This window comes from Oryctolagus cuniculus, chromosome 10 (assembly GCF_964237555.1).
Source record: "Oryctolagus cuniculus chromosome 10, mOryCun1.1, whole genome shotgun sequence".
Taxonomy (NCBI): Eukaryota; Metazoa; Chordata; class Mammalia; order Lagomorpha; family Leporidae; genus Oryctolagus; species Oryctolagus cuniculus.
In genome coordinates this window covers 16,724,398-16,737,105 of record NC_091441.1, presented here as the reverse complement: position 1 = coordinate 16,737,105, position 12,708 = coordinate 16,724,398, and the positions used below count along the sequence as shown (strand labels likewise).

General features: G+C 45.8%; 1 protein-coding gene across 12 annotated transcripts in view; it reads right to left on the bottom strand.

The window, feature by feature from the left end:
- Positions 1-279: 279 nt before the first annotated feature.
- The window catches only part of RNF152 (ring finger protein 152), a 138,447-nt gene continuing 126,018 nt past the window's right edge, over positions 280-12,708 (bottom strand). For all 12 annotated transcript variants that reach the window (XM_051851159.2, XM_070050079.1, XM_070050080.1 and 9 more), the window contains one exon: positions 280-8,181. In XM_051851159.2, coding sequence (XP_051707119.1) covers positions 7,441-8,163 — 723 coding nt within the window. In that variant the 5' untranslated portion in view covers positions 8,164-8,181 and the 3' untranslated portion in view covers positions 280-7,440. The remainder of the gene's footprint in view (positions 8,182-12,708) is intronic.

Sequence of the window (12,708 nt, the reverse complement as noted above, 5' to 3'; positions counted from 1 at the left end):
GCAACGTCATTTCTGGACAGTAGAGGACACAGGGAGAGCCACAAAAGCATGCAAATTCCAGTTGCAAAAGCAAAGACTTACCCATCAGCCATGAGCACCGGCTTCCTGGAGAAACCACTTCAGTCACCTCCACTTAGCATCCTTGGTTCAGGATCACCTGGTGGCTTTATTACCCAAGCCTATGATAATTCTTAAAGTAACTGAGGAGTAGATTCCCAAATAGCTTTTTTTTTTTTTAACTTCATGAGGCAGGGGCGATAAAAGGAATACATGAGTCTGTTTGAAATCATTTTATGAATTTTAATCATAGCAAATGTGTTTTTACAGTAGTCATAAAATCAACATTACCACATATACAAAGGACAAGACACCAGTTTGGCATACAAAAATACCATATATTAAAATTGGGTTCATTGGAAAAACTCAGGATGGGCTAAGACACCATCGATAACAGAGAGAGCAAGCAAGAATGCTTTTAAGACATTCAGATTTATAAACAGCAGCTTGATGTCCCCTTGACAAAGTCAATATTTGGCAACATTTGGACAATATTTTCTGCACGGCCCAGAAGCTCATTCATCTGTGGGGCTTTCTGGCCCTTTAAAAGAAAAGCTCGTAAATAAATAATCCACATAATTGTAAATGAAACATGTCAAGGACAGAGAACAGCCCCTGAGCAGCATTAATCTAGCCTCTGCCTGGAGTACTTGTGACCAGGAGGGCCAGGGAACCCGCCAGGGGAGCTGTGAGAATGGAGGGAACCCTGGGCAGCAGCGACACGGCTCAGGTTGGGAGTCTGTGACGGCCCCCAGCTGAAACGCTTCCACACTAGACCCGTCAAGTGAGGCAAATATGAACCAGTGGTGCAATAAAAAAATACATAATAAATGACAACCACCCGTTATAAACCAAAATATTCATGAACTAGTTTCGCCATCAATATGAAGGTACGCGAGTCAGGACAGACCCAGAATAGGCATCGGATCCCACAGTTGCCAGGATGCCCGAGCTTCTGCTGAGTCAGCAAAGAGCGCTAGAGCAGGCTCTGGACTCACCCGAGGCCTGACAACCCGGAGTAAAAGCACAGAACAGATGATGGGGGATGGAGCCTCCTTGGACCCCTCATCGGCTGAGCACATTCCCTGCATCTGGGGTGGAAGGTGGTGGTCCCCACTGGAATGACAGATTGTGCTTGACTAACTCACTCCTGCTTCTCCTGTGCTTTCTTTGGCTGGTTCATCAGCTTCTGCTGTCTTGCTTTGCAGCTATAATCTCATGAGGGATTTTCCTGCATTGTAAAGTATTTCTCTCTCTCTCTCTCCCTCTCTCTGGGCGCCCCTGCCTAACTGCTGACATAGGCCCAAGGCCTGTCCCTATTTCTCCCGTAGGCCTACCCACTTAATAGTTGGGTTATCTCCCAGCCAAGCCAGAAGCACATACCATACTACTATATAAGATACTCCCACGATTTAAAAAGAAATCCAACCAATATCAACTTGTTCTCTTTAAAGGCGTCTGCCGTTATCTCTTTCCTTCTCACAACCTACGATCCCTAACCACTGTCACAGCCAACAGGATCCTTCTAGATTCTCCAAAAGCAAATCTCAACTAAAAGCTGATCATCCATTAGAATAAGAAGACCATATTCTTAGAGCAAACCAATCCCAGTGCAGAGAGATTGCAAGATTTTCACATGGGCTACAAGCCCCATATCCCAAGGTTTTGAATTCGGAGCTATGTTCTAGAAGCACAGGGACAGCCATAGACCATCCCTGCAGAAACAAAGAAAGCATGCTGTTGCAGATCAAGAGGTCCCTCAAAACTCTGTTCAATATTCCTGATTGTCTTCTAAAAATTTCATAATATGTAGAGTATCAAAAATCTTGGATCAGAATAATAAAAAACAGCTAACGAGATGAGTGTTTCCAAGCACCACTACATCAGAAGTGAGATATACATAATAGGATACCCCAGGCAGTGAATCCTAAAAAAACAAAAGGTCACTGGCCAGACTGAGCAAGGGAACTTGTGCAGGAAACAGTACGAGCAACATTGTACGCGTTCTGGAGTGGTGGTGTGCTATGCACCCCCAACCCCTTGGGCAGAGCCAAAAGTAAGCTATTTAGAAGACAGAAAATAAACACCCCACCTGCCCATGTTCCTCAGTGATCAACGGCTTGCCAATCAAATCCATACAGTGGAACCTGCCACTTACCATGTATCTGCAGAGTCTCACAAGTTTAGCTGTGTAGAAGTTGGTTTGACACAACCTATGCTGCTCATAGCAACTGTTAGGAAATTAACAACCAAATTCGATGCTGCATAACCCACAAAATGAAAAACACGACAAACATGATTTCTAATTCTAATTATAGCTAAGTAGTGTGTGTGTGTGTGTGTGTGTGTGTGTAAGTCAATGTGTCAGAAACGACATTGGTTTGAGTTTCTACTTATTTTTTAAAGTGTTTCATGTTAAACAGAATTTAGCAACCAACCATCACGGCTACTGGAAAAGATCGCTACTTTTCTACACAGTTATGGAATTGTCTCGACTCTCTCACTCTTCTCTGGAGCTCCAGTTCTGGTAAAATGTACCTTGTGGGCAATGTTTCACTGAGAATGATGGAAATACCAAGGAGTGGCTTCTCCATCTAGGTCAAGGATGACAGATCAACTGACTGACACCTCTGCGTGAAATAAAATGCTGACTGGTGGGTAGCATCATCTTGCTAAGAGAAGATAGAAAGTGAAGTCTTCTGCATGCATCACTCTTCTCACACCAATAAACTTCGGACTCTAAACTTCCTCCTAGGGAGAAAAAGCTACTCTCATTTTGGCAAAAATTTAAAAATAATTTTTGAGGACAAGCTAAACAGAACAGTTTTCCCACTGAAGAGCTCTAAGAAAAAAAAAAAAAGCAACCCAATTCTGCTCAATCAGAGCAAATGCATTTGGTTTATATTACATTTGATAAGCAATGAAAAGCAAGCTAATCAATCTCGACATAGTATAGATTTTCAAATAAGGAGATGGGAACGTCTCCAATCAAAAACTGGACTGGCGTAAACACCACACCGTCAGTAAGAGTCTGATATTTAGCTTCCCTTATTCTCGTAACAAGAAATTCCAGTAGTTTTAATAACCCTCAAGTTTTTAAACTTCATGGGCATTTTTTTTTAAAAGGTGTCTTTGGGCAAAGCACCAAATCTTTACTTTTGTTTTTTTGGTGATAACTAAAATAAAACAAAAAACAAGCAAAACTAAAACAATGTCAAATCTCCCTCTAAAAATAGTACCTACATTTTGGTCTGGCATCTGAAAAATGATGCTACATATGCCCACACCAAATACAATGACAAGCTGTCAGACTTCAAGGGCAAACTATAACACTCTAACACCACAAAACATGCTTGCTCTTTTATTTCACACCTTACTAATGCAGCAATGAAGTTTGGGTAAGATATTAGACGTGTAGAAGGATTTCATTAGGCTTTTTTTTTTTTTCCTGTAACATTTACTTTTTTGGTCACTAGACCCTAAACACAATTTCACAGTACAGGTCATGCATAGTTTGCAAGTCAAACATTTTACAGCTACTTTCTAGCTACTATTTTTGGACAATAGATTCACATGCAGCTAATGATCCCAAAAAAGAGGGGCTTAATAAAGCACTCTTGAAACTTCACTGATCATTCCTTGACTCAAAGTACCTACGTAATAATCCCAAAGAGCAATCAGTGGATTTTTACTGTCATACTTGAGATCACCTACTTTTTAAGCCCAGAAAGGAATTTTTTTTTTCTTTTTGTCAACTGCATGTTACTGGCCCACAAACTTTCTTAGCTTTCCCATTACTCTATTAACACCTTGATGCCAGATTCCCATGCCTAGCTATCCAGAACCGGACTATGCCATATGGTAGCCACTAGCTCCATGAGGCCATCTAAGTTCCTCAAGACTAAATGAAACTAAAAATCCAGTTCCTTAGTCATACTCACCCCATCTTAATCCCCCACCAGTCAGTGTGGCCAGTGGCTACCATTCGGGACAGCACAGGCCTTAGACCATTTCTATGATCCCAGAAATTTCTACTTAACAGCACTTGATTGAGAAGCTCCCAAGGGCTGCACTAGCACGAAGCTAAGCCTCCAAGGGACTTGCTGTGTAAGTCAAGCACAAGATTAAACATAACTACATTTTTAAAGAAAATACCTCAAAGCTTTCTGATCATAAAGTATGACTGCAACTGAGAACTGATTTGCCTTCTTATCATAACTTATGCCCCAGGTCATTGCTAGAAAAGTTTCCAAAGTCAACGCTTTAAGGTAGCATATTTGGCTCTACTTAACGTAGTAAGCACTCTCTTGCTTAAGTCAAGATCATTAATAAAGACGAAAATTCATGCTTATAGTTTACTATTTACACAACTCATTGTCCTTTACATATGATGAGGGTGGGAGAGGGCAATATTCTGCAATTTAAAAATTTCAAATCCCATGACTTGATAGGTGTCTTTAAATGTTGACACTCCTCTTGTTCCCCAGAGAGGTAGATGTTAACTAAAACTGAAGATACAAATCTACAAAGAAACAAAAACAAAGCCTGAATGCAGCAGATGAGCTAGCAAAGGGTATTCAGTCACCCTAAAAAGGATCGTAGCCAGTAGAGATAGCAGACCTAGGACAGAGCAAGAGGCCAGTGCAATGCAAAGCTCTTGTCCCCCACCCCTGAGGGCCTCAACGAACTCACTTGCAAACCGCAGCCACCAGAAGCCGCTCTCCGCTCTAACGCTCAGTGCTTCTGATTGTGACTTTTCATCGATGCGCCATTATGGATTCTGGCTGCTTGTGTCACTGGACTTTTGTCACATGGGGTAGCTGGGTTGTTAATGTTGTGAGTGAAGGCCAAGAGGCCAGAGCAATGGAATGCCAAATAACATTAAAGTGTCATTAAGCCTATAAAAATTCTACCTGGCAGGTTGAGATCTCTCTCTCTCTCTCTCTCTCTCACACACACACACACACACAAATGCACATCCCAACAGGCAGCTGCATAAGTGCAGGAAGAATCCACTCTTACGTCAGTAAGATTTTCATACACACACACACAACTTCTGATTTTGCTTGTTACTGTTAAGTTGTAAGGTTAAGAATTTACCATAGAGCCACTGAATTTTACACTGCTCAATTGCAGAAAGGTCTGTGGACATTTTTACTCTACAGCTTTGCACTAGGAAAACACAGGACACTGTGTCAGCACACACATTAGTATCTACAGATAGCCTACTTAGCAGCAGAAGTCTAGTACATACTACTCTACAGGCTCGGTCACATCACACTGTACATAAACATATGCAGATATCACTCACAAAATTAATCTGATTACAGCATGACTTCAAACTACAAGAGTAAAGTTCATCTGAAATGTAGCATTCTTAATCCAACATTTCTGGGTCTGGGTTTTTTTTTCCCCTCCAAGAGAAACAAAAATTAGGTCAGACATGCATTACAGCAGCCTGGGAGAGTTTGAGAAATTGACACTAACCCAACAGTGTACTGTGTTATATAAGAGAGAATAGTAGTCAGCTAATATAATACCTAAATTATTAATACCAAATAAATCCTAGATTATTTGTTGTATAATGCCCAATAGCTTACACAATAAAATGGCATTTTAACCTAATTTCTAGTTTGAGCTTCCAAATACATTTCCTAAAGGCCTTACAACAAATTGGAAAGATTTGAAAAAAAAATCAGAGTTCATAATTTTATATAGAATTCTCATGTCAATTAAGTGTCAGCTTTGTATTCTAGTCAATGTATTTGTTTTTTATTTGATGCTAATCCCATCACTTTAGTATGCATGTTTTAGGCTGTTTGAAGAGAGCAGTTAGCATATAAAGAAAGCGTCTCCATGTTACAGGGCTATTATCTAGCTTTGCTTTTTCACAACCAACCACTGCTTTACCTTGATTTCCCTCACAACCCCACCATTTTCAGGGATTTAATGGAACCTTAAAACAGATCTGTTTATGACTGCAGTTCCTGTCACATACCACTTGATTCCCGAATTCCAAAAAGGAGATCAGAAGAGAACTCCAAAGCCCAGAGCGATTTCTGAACACACGCATTTACAACCAGCAGCACCTAGAGACCTGCATCCATGTAGGGGTACCTGAACTGGTGCACTTACACTGGGCATGTGAATTGCGAGTTTACCTTGCTGCTTCTCAAGAAAAACCTATCTTGAAACACAAAAGCTTTTCCTGCAAACATCAACAAGAGAAAATTGGGATTCTAAATGGTTTCACTCTCATGGAACAACACCTTTCCAAAAATAAGCACAGACTGTGTTTTCAAATGCCATCACGGCTGTTAACACACCCGAAACTGGGAGAAAAGAGAGATTCCTCTGTTACTCTCCCCTTGCACCTTACACAATGCAGGACTTCAATACACAGATGAGAGGTGAAGTGAGAGCTGGAGGTGACGTGTAGGAGACCCCGCACGGGCAGGGTCCAGGTGCCCGTGTGATGCCTGTGAGGTGCCTTCGTCCCAGACAGCTGACGCGTTCCTACCCAAGGTCTTCCTCCCGGGACTCTTTTGAAAAGACGCAAACACCTGAGGTAAATCAAATCACACACACACACACACACACACACACAGATGCGCAATATTTACATTTTAAATTCTGGTTTCGTGAGATGGCTTGAGAAAAATCGGCATCCAGGTTTCCTGTGGGATGAGGCATTTCTCATGATTTCTCGGTTTATTGCTCCCCTGTTGGGCTTGCAGTTTAATAAACACGTAGCGAGCTCTAATTACAAGTGAAGAAAAATGAAGGTACAAGACAAAACACGACACAGTGGAGACACTTGTTCCAATATGTCTCCAAAACAGGATGGTCCGTTCAACTTGCTTCAACTTGGGTGCCATTCAAAATGTATAAAAAGCCTCAGCAACTGAAATGAAGACTGGCTTTCCTTTGGAAAAAAAGAAGGGGAAAAAAAATGCGAAGCAGCCAGCACTGTGTCTTCACCGAGTTTTTACATGGATTCGCAGGTTCAATTCTACTTGTGCACGTGGCATCTCTGTTTAAATCTACTGCACACAGAGAAGCCCACATTGTACGCTTAGTGTCTAAGTAGGATACGTCTATTTTGTAACATGAGCTTGAAAATCATAAATTACAGTCCATTTAATACGTGATTACGAGGATGCATGCAGTCGTCCCCAGGGCTGTCGCCACCCACACTCAGAACAATCCACCTGGAATCCTACAGAGACCTCACCTTCCGCCCGCTGCGGTGTCGGGGTTCGGGTGAATCAAGTGGCAACCCAGAGGCCAGCGCTCGGCACCAAATGGTCAGTGTCGCCCCCTCTTCTCACGGGATCCCATCCCCTGCTCAACCCCGAAGTCGGCACCCACCAGAGCCGCCCTTCAGCCGCAGGAGATCACGGTGAAGCGCTTAGAAATACAAGACATGTTGTGCAGTACGATGCCCAGGAGGAAGACCAGGACGCAGGCCACCAGGATGACAGTGCACACTCCCGACCACGTGGAGCTCTTCACCACGCCCCGCCGGTCCGGCTCCTCCTCGGCCGCCTCCGGGGCGGCGGCCGCCTGCAGGGGCTGCTGCTCAGCGGGGATGGTCACCACGGTGACGGACTTCTGCTGGCCGCCGGGCAGCAGGCGGCAGCCCATGTCTCCGGGCAGCAGAGCGCGCTCCTTGGAGATGGGCAGCGGCAGCATGTAGCACCCATTGCTGGGAAGTTTGATGAAGACCGGGGTGTGCTCCGAAGTGTGCGGGATGGCGATGACGGCCAGCACCTCGGGGTCATCGGGGAGCTGCGACACGGAGAAGCCCGGGGGCAGCTTGGTGATGCCCCGGCACCAGGGGCACCTCACATCCTTCTGGCTCGTCCTCATCTGCTGGAGGCACACCGAGCAGCACGTGTGCTTGCAGTCCAGCAGCTTGGGCCGCCGCCGCGGGCTGTAGTAGTTGAAGCAGATCTGACATTCCAGCAAGGAGTCCTGCGACAGCGTCTCCATGGCCGGCAGACAGCGCCCCGCGCACAGAAAGGAGCTGGGTCTCAGAGGCCACCGCCCTGCGTCGTCCCAGTGCCCGGCGAGGTGGCCAGGGAGCTCACAGGCAGCCAGCATGCGCAGGTGTGTTCATTGCTGAGGGAGACAGAACGCGCAGAGTTAATGATGGCAAAGGAGCTCAGGCGTGAACCAAGGTAAGGGGTTTACCCCGGGGCTCTGAAGTCTGCACTCTGGGCCAAACCCCAAACTTTCCCGCTCAGGATTCCCGTAAGGCCAGCGGAGGTGCAGGCGGGTCGCCGGGAGGACTTGGCAGGGGCACACGTGGCTCTTTTCCACGGAGATGAAAACCCCCATGATGCCACTGTCCATCTCAGAGGATGCTAGGGTGTCCTTCTACAGTACGCTGGGGAAGCCCCCTTGCTTCAGGAAGCTTGTGGCATCTCCTAGAAGTAAAGTTCGTTCCTTGGATCCACTTGACCTTGTCCTGACTCTGCTTTTCCCTCTGCTAAGTATTTATTGCCAGATTTAGACAACTTCACAAACCCAGGGGCTTCATGCAGCTAACTCGCTTATTTCACAGGGGTTAGGATCCTGGCTTTTGGGGCCGGCGCTGTGGCATAGCGGGTAAAGTCACCGCCTGCAGTGCCAGCATTCCATTTGGGCATCAGTTCGAGTCCCAGCTGCTCCTCTTCCAATCCAGCTCTATGGCCTAGGAAAGCAGTAGAAGATGGCCCAAGTCTTTGGTCCCCTGCACCTGAAGTAGGCAGGCATACAGGCTAAAATCGATTAGGTTTGTGAACTGGAAGACCACGCATTTGCCACGCCCCTTTGCCTTTATTTATTTATTTATTTATTTATTTTTTGATAGGCCAAGTGGTCAGTGAGAGAGAGAGACAGAGAGAAAGGTCTTCCTTTTCCATTGGTTCACCCCCCAATGGCCGCCGTGGCCAGCACGCTGCGGCCAGCGCACTGTGCTGATCCGAAGGCAGGAGCCAGGTGCTTCTCCTGGTCTCCCAGCAGGTGCAGGGCCCAACCACTTGGGCCATCCTCCACTGCCTTCCCGGGCCACAGCAGAGAGCTGGACTGGAAGAGGAGCAACCGGGACAGAATCCGGCGCCCTGAGCGGGACTAGAACCCGGTGTGCCAGCACCGCAGGCGGAGGATTAGCCTATTGAGCTGCGGCGCCGGCCTCGCCACGCTCCTTTGTGACCTCATGTCCCTACCTGGCTACACCTGAGTGCCCAACCAGGCAATCAGGTTAATTAACCACTCCCCTTTGGAAGTGGGTTAAAAGCCTGGGACACTGTGTGTCCCAGGCCTTCTCTTCTTTCCCTGGTCTCTTGCCAGGAGGGGGCTTGCTGTAGCCCTGTGCCTCCAGGGCGTATGACCTTCAGGCCACCTGCCCTAGGCTTCCTGGCCTAGATGCTCCTCCATGTGGCTGGTTCCTGGTGCTCGGTATTAACCCAGATTTACCTCTCTCTCTCTCTCTCTCTCTCTCAGATAAAGCTCTCACTCTTCTATGCATCTTTCTCACTAAATAAAGGCTTAAAATGTACCATGCTGCCTTGTTTATCTGTGCCGGTATTTAGAATTCTCTAAATATTAGGCAAGAACCCTCCCGGGCTTATTAATATTGGGGATTTATTAATAAGCATATGGTGATATCATATGGCACCCCAAATTCTGGTAACATGTGGCAGCCCAGATGGCGCTACTGGGGAATTTTAAGGGCCACATTTTTTTTTTTTTTTTTTTTTTTGACAGGCAGAGTGGATAGTGAGAGAGAGAGAGACAGAGAGAAAGGTCTTCCTTTTGCTGTTGGTTCACCCTCCAATGGCCACCGCGGCCGGCACATTGCGGCCGGCGCACCATGCCGATCCGAAGCCAGGAGCCAGGTGCTTATCCTGGTCTCCCATGGGGTGCAGGGCCCAAGCACTTGGGCCATCCTCCACTGCACACCCGGTTAAGGGCCACATTTTTGTATAGACTTTAGGGGGTCATTTCTGATATCACACCCACATGGGAGACCCGGAGGAAGCTGTTGGCTTCTGGCTTTAGACTGGCGCAGCTCTGGCTGTTGCAGCCATCTGGGGAGCGAACCAGCAGATGGAAGACTCTCTCTCTCTCTCTCTCTGTCTCTCTGTAACTCTGCCTTCAAATAAATAAACAAATCTTTAAAAAACAAACAAACAAAACTGATCCTGGCTTTCCCATTAAAATAATTAAAATATGGCCACAGAAAGAAGCATGAAGATCTCTTTTTAGCATTTCTACCACATCATTTGAACCCAAATATTTCTGATCAATTAAAGAGATAAAAACGGAACAAAACACAAAACCCAAAAAAACAATCACAAAACTGGAAGCAGCCAGGAGCTGTGCAGGGATCACAAAGACATGCTAATCACAATGATATCACTAATACTTTCCCAGTCAGTTCTTTCAATTTCATTTCTATTTCATTTTGCACCGAGTAATAGAACTAAAAGCAAATACCACCAATTCACTCCTTGTCATCAACTAACAATAGTGAAAGACTGTCAGGGGAAGATTGGCAGGCATACCCCTGCCCAAGAGAAGAATGTGCTAACCTCCTGGCAGGGAGGTTTGGAGAGAGACTTAGTGCAACTCAACTGAAATTTAGGGGCCCCACCCTCACACCCCCAGTGCTCCAGTGTGGTTCCAACAAAGGCTTCCCAATTCTGTTTCCCACTGAAAGCATCCAAATTATGTGTCTTCGAATGGAGTCACAATGATTCTGGAAAGAACTATTCAACCTCTATTGTAAGAACAACTGTTAGTCCCAGAATCCCACCTACACCCAGAGGCAGCAGGAGCCCCTAGCAGAAAAGCTCTTACATGGTTTTTCTCTTTTCTTTCTAAAATCCTTTGTGAAAGAAAACAAGCTCCCAATACATGAAATGTGTTAAAATTAAGAATGCAGGGGGAAAAGCAGGCTAGTTTAAAGGGGAAAAGACAGTGGACAATCAAAAGAGTATCCTAAAATATCTAGCTGCGTTAAGAGCACCTACATTATTTAAAGTAAAACATACCAACATAGCGTTCAGAAAGTTCATATTAGAATAAAATATATAATCCACTTACTAATCCAAAAACATATCTGAGTATCTATTGTATACAAGCACAGTGCTGGGCGCTGAGTTAGAGCCATAGACTGCCCATGAACTAACTGAAGCTTAGGTAAGAATGAACAAATGAATTTATTTTTCTCTTTCATTCACTTATTCATTCACATTCTCATTGAACATCTGGCATGTGTCAAGCACTGTGGTATGTATGTACTTCTGTCCCTGGTAACTAACCTTGCCACTTTCTGTAAGACCATCCCAGACTAGAGGTGAGAGCTGGGATTGTAAACACAAAGTACCACAAAGGAGCTGGCACCATCAGGGACAGCTGAGCAGAAAATCCGCACGAGGACATGTAAGCCATGGATGCAGACGTGTACAATCAGAGGACAGGCTGTCTTTAGGTTAAGACATCAGCAGGGGCTGGCACTGTGGCATGGCGGGTAAAGCTGCCGCCTGCAGTGCTAGCATCCCATATGGGTGCCAGTTTGAGTCCTGGCTGCTCCACTTCAGATCCAGCTCTCTGTGATGGCCTAGGAAAGCACAGAGGATGGCCCAAGTCCCTGTGCACATGTGGCAGACCCGGAAGAAGCTCATGGCTTTGGATCAGCTCAGCTCCAGCCATTGCAGCCATTTGGGAAGTGAACCAGTGGATGGAAGACCTCTCTCTCTCTCTGCCTTTCAAATAAATAAATCTTAGAAAAAAAAAAAAAAGACATCAGCAAAGGACGACAACAATCACAGAATTACTGCTCTCTCTCTCTCTTTTTTTTTAGATTTGTTTATTTATTTGAAAGGCAGAGTTACAGGGAGGCAAAGGCAGAGAGAGAGAGAGAGAGTCTTCCATCCGCTGGTTCACTCCCCAGATGGCCACAATGGCTAGAGCTGGGCCGATCTGAAGCCAGGAGCCAGGAGCTTCTTCCAGGTCTTCCACGTGGGTGTAGGGGCCCAAGGACTTGGGCCATCTACTGCTTTCCCAGGCCATAGCAGAGAGCTGGATCGGATACTGGCACTGCAGACGGCGGCTTTACAGCTACGCCGTAGCACCAGCCCCAGCATTACTGCTCCGTTCCAGCTGTGACATTGATTGGCTAGAGGATTTTTTCGCATAATCCCAGGATAACTTAGAAGTGTTCTCTAGGAGCTCCATAGTTTTAGCTCTTCCGTTTAAGGTGTTTGACACAGATGTCTTTTACAGAGATCAAATTTTCAAGAGACCCTTTAAAGCATTCGCCCCAGCCCACAGAGGGGACAAAGGAGCTGAGTCAGGCACACGTGGACCACACACAGCCTGGAGCACCAGGCCCAGGGGTTTGGAGAAAGATTGAGTCCCGGCAGACTGGGAGGAGGAACCGAGCAGCTGATGGAAGCAGGAGGCGGAGATGCAGTGACAGAGTAGGTTCAGTGTATCACAAGGAGGCCAGGAGGGGAGGAAGTGGAAACGGCTCAGGAGAAATCAAAACCACAGAAAGGAAGAAGCACAATGACTTCTGTTTCGGCCAACCCCCATGAAGGTGCTGGGAGGATACACAACTTACTCAGGGGACAATGAAGACCACAAAAGAAGCTGAAA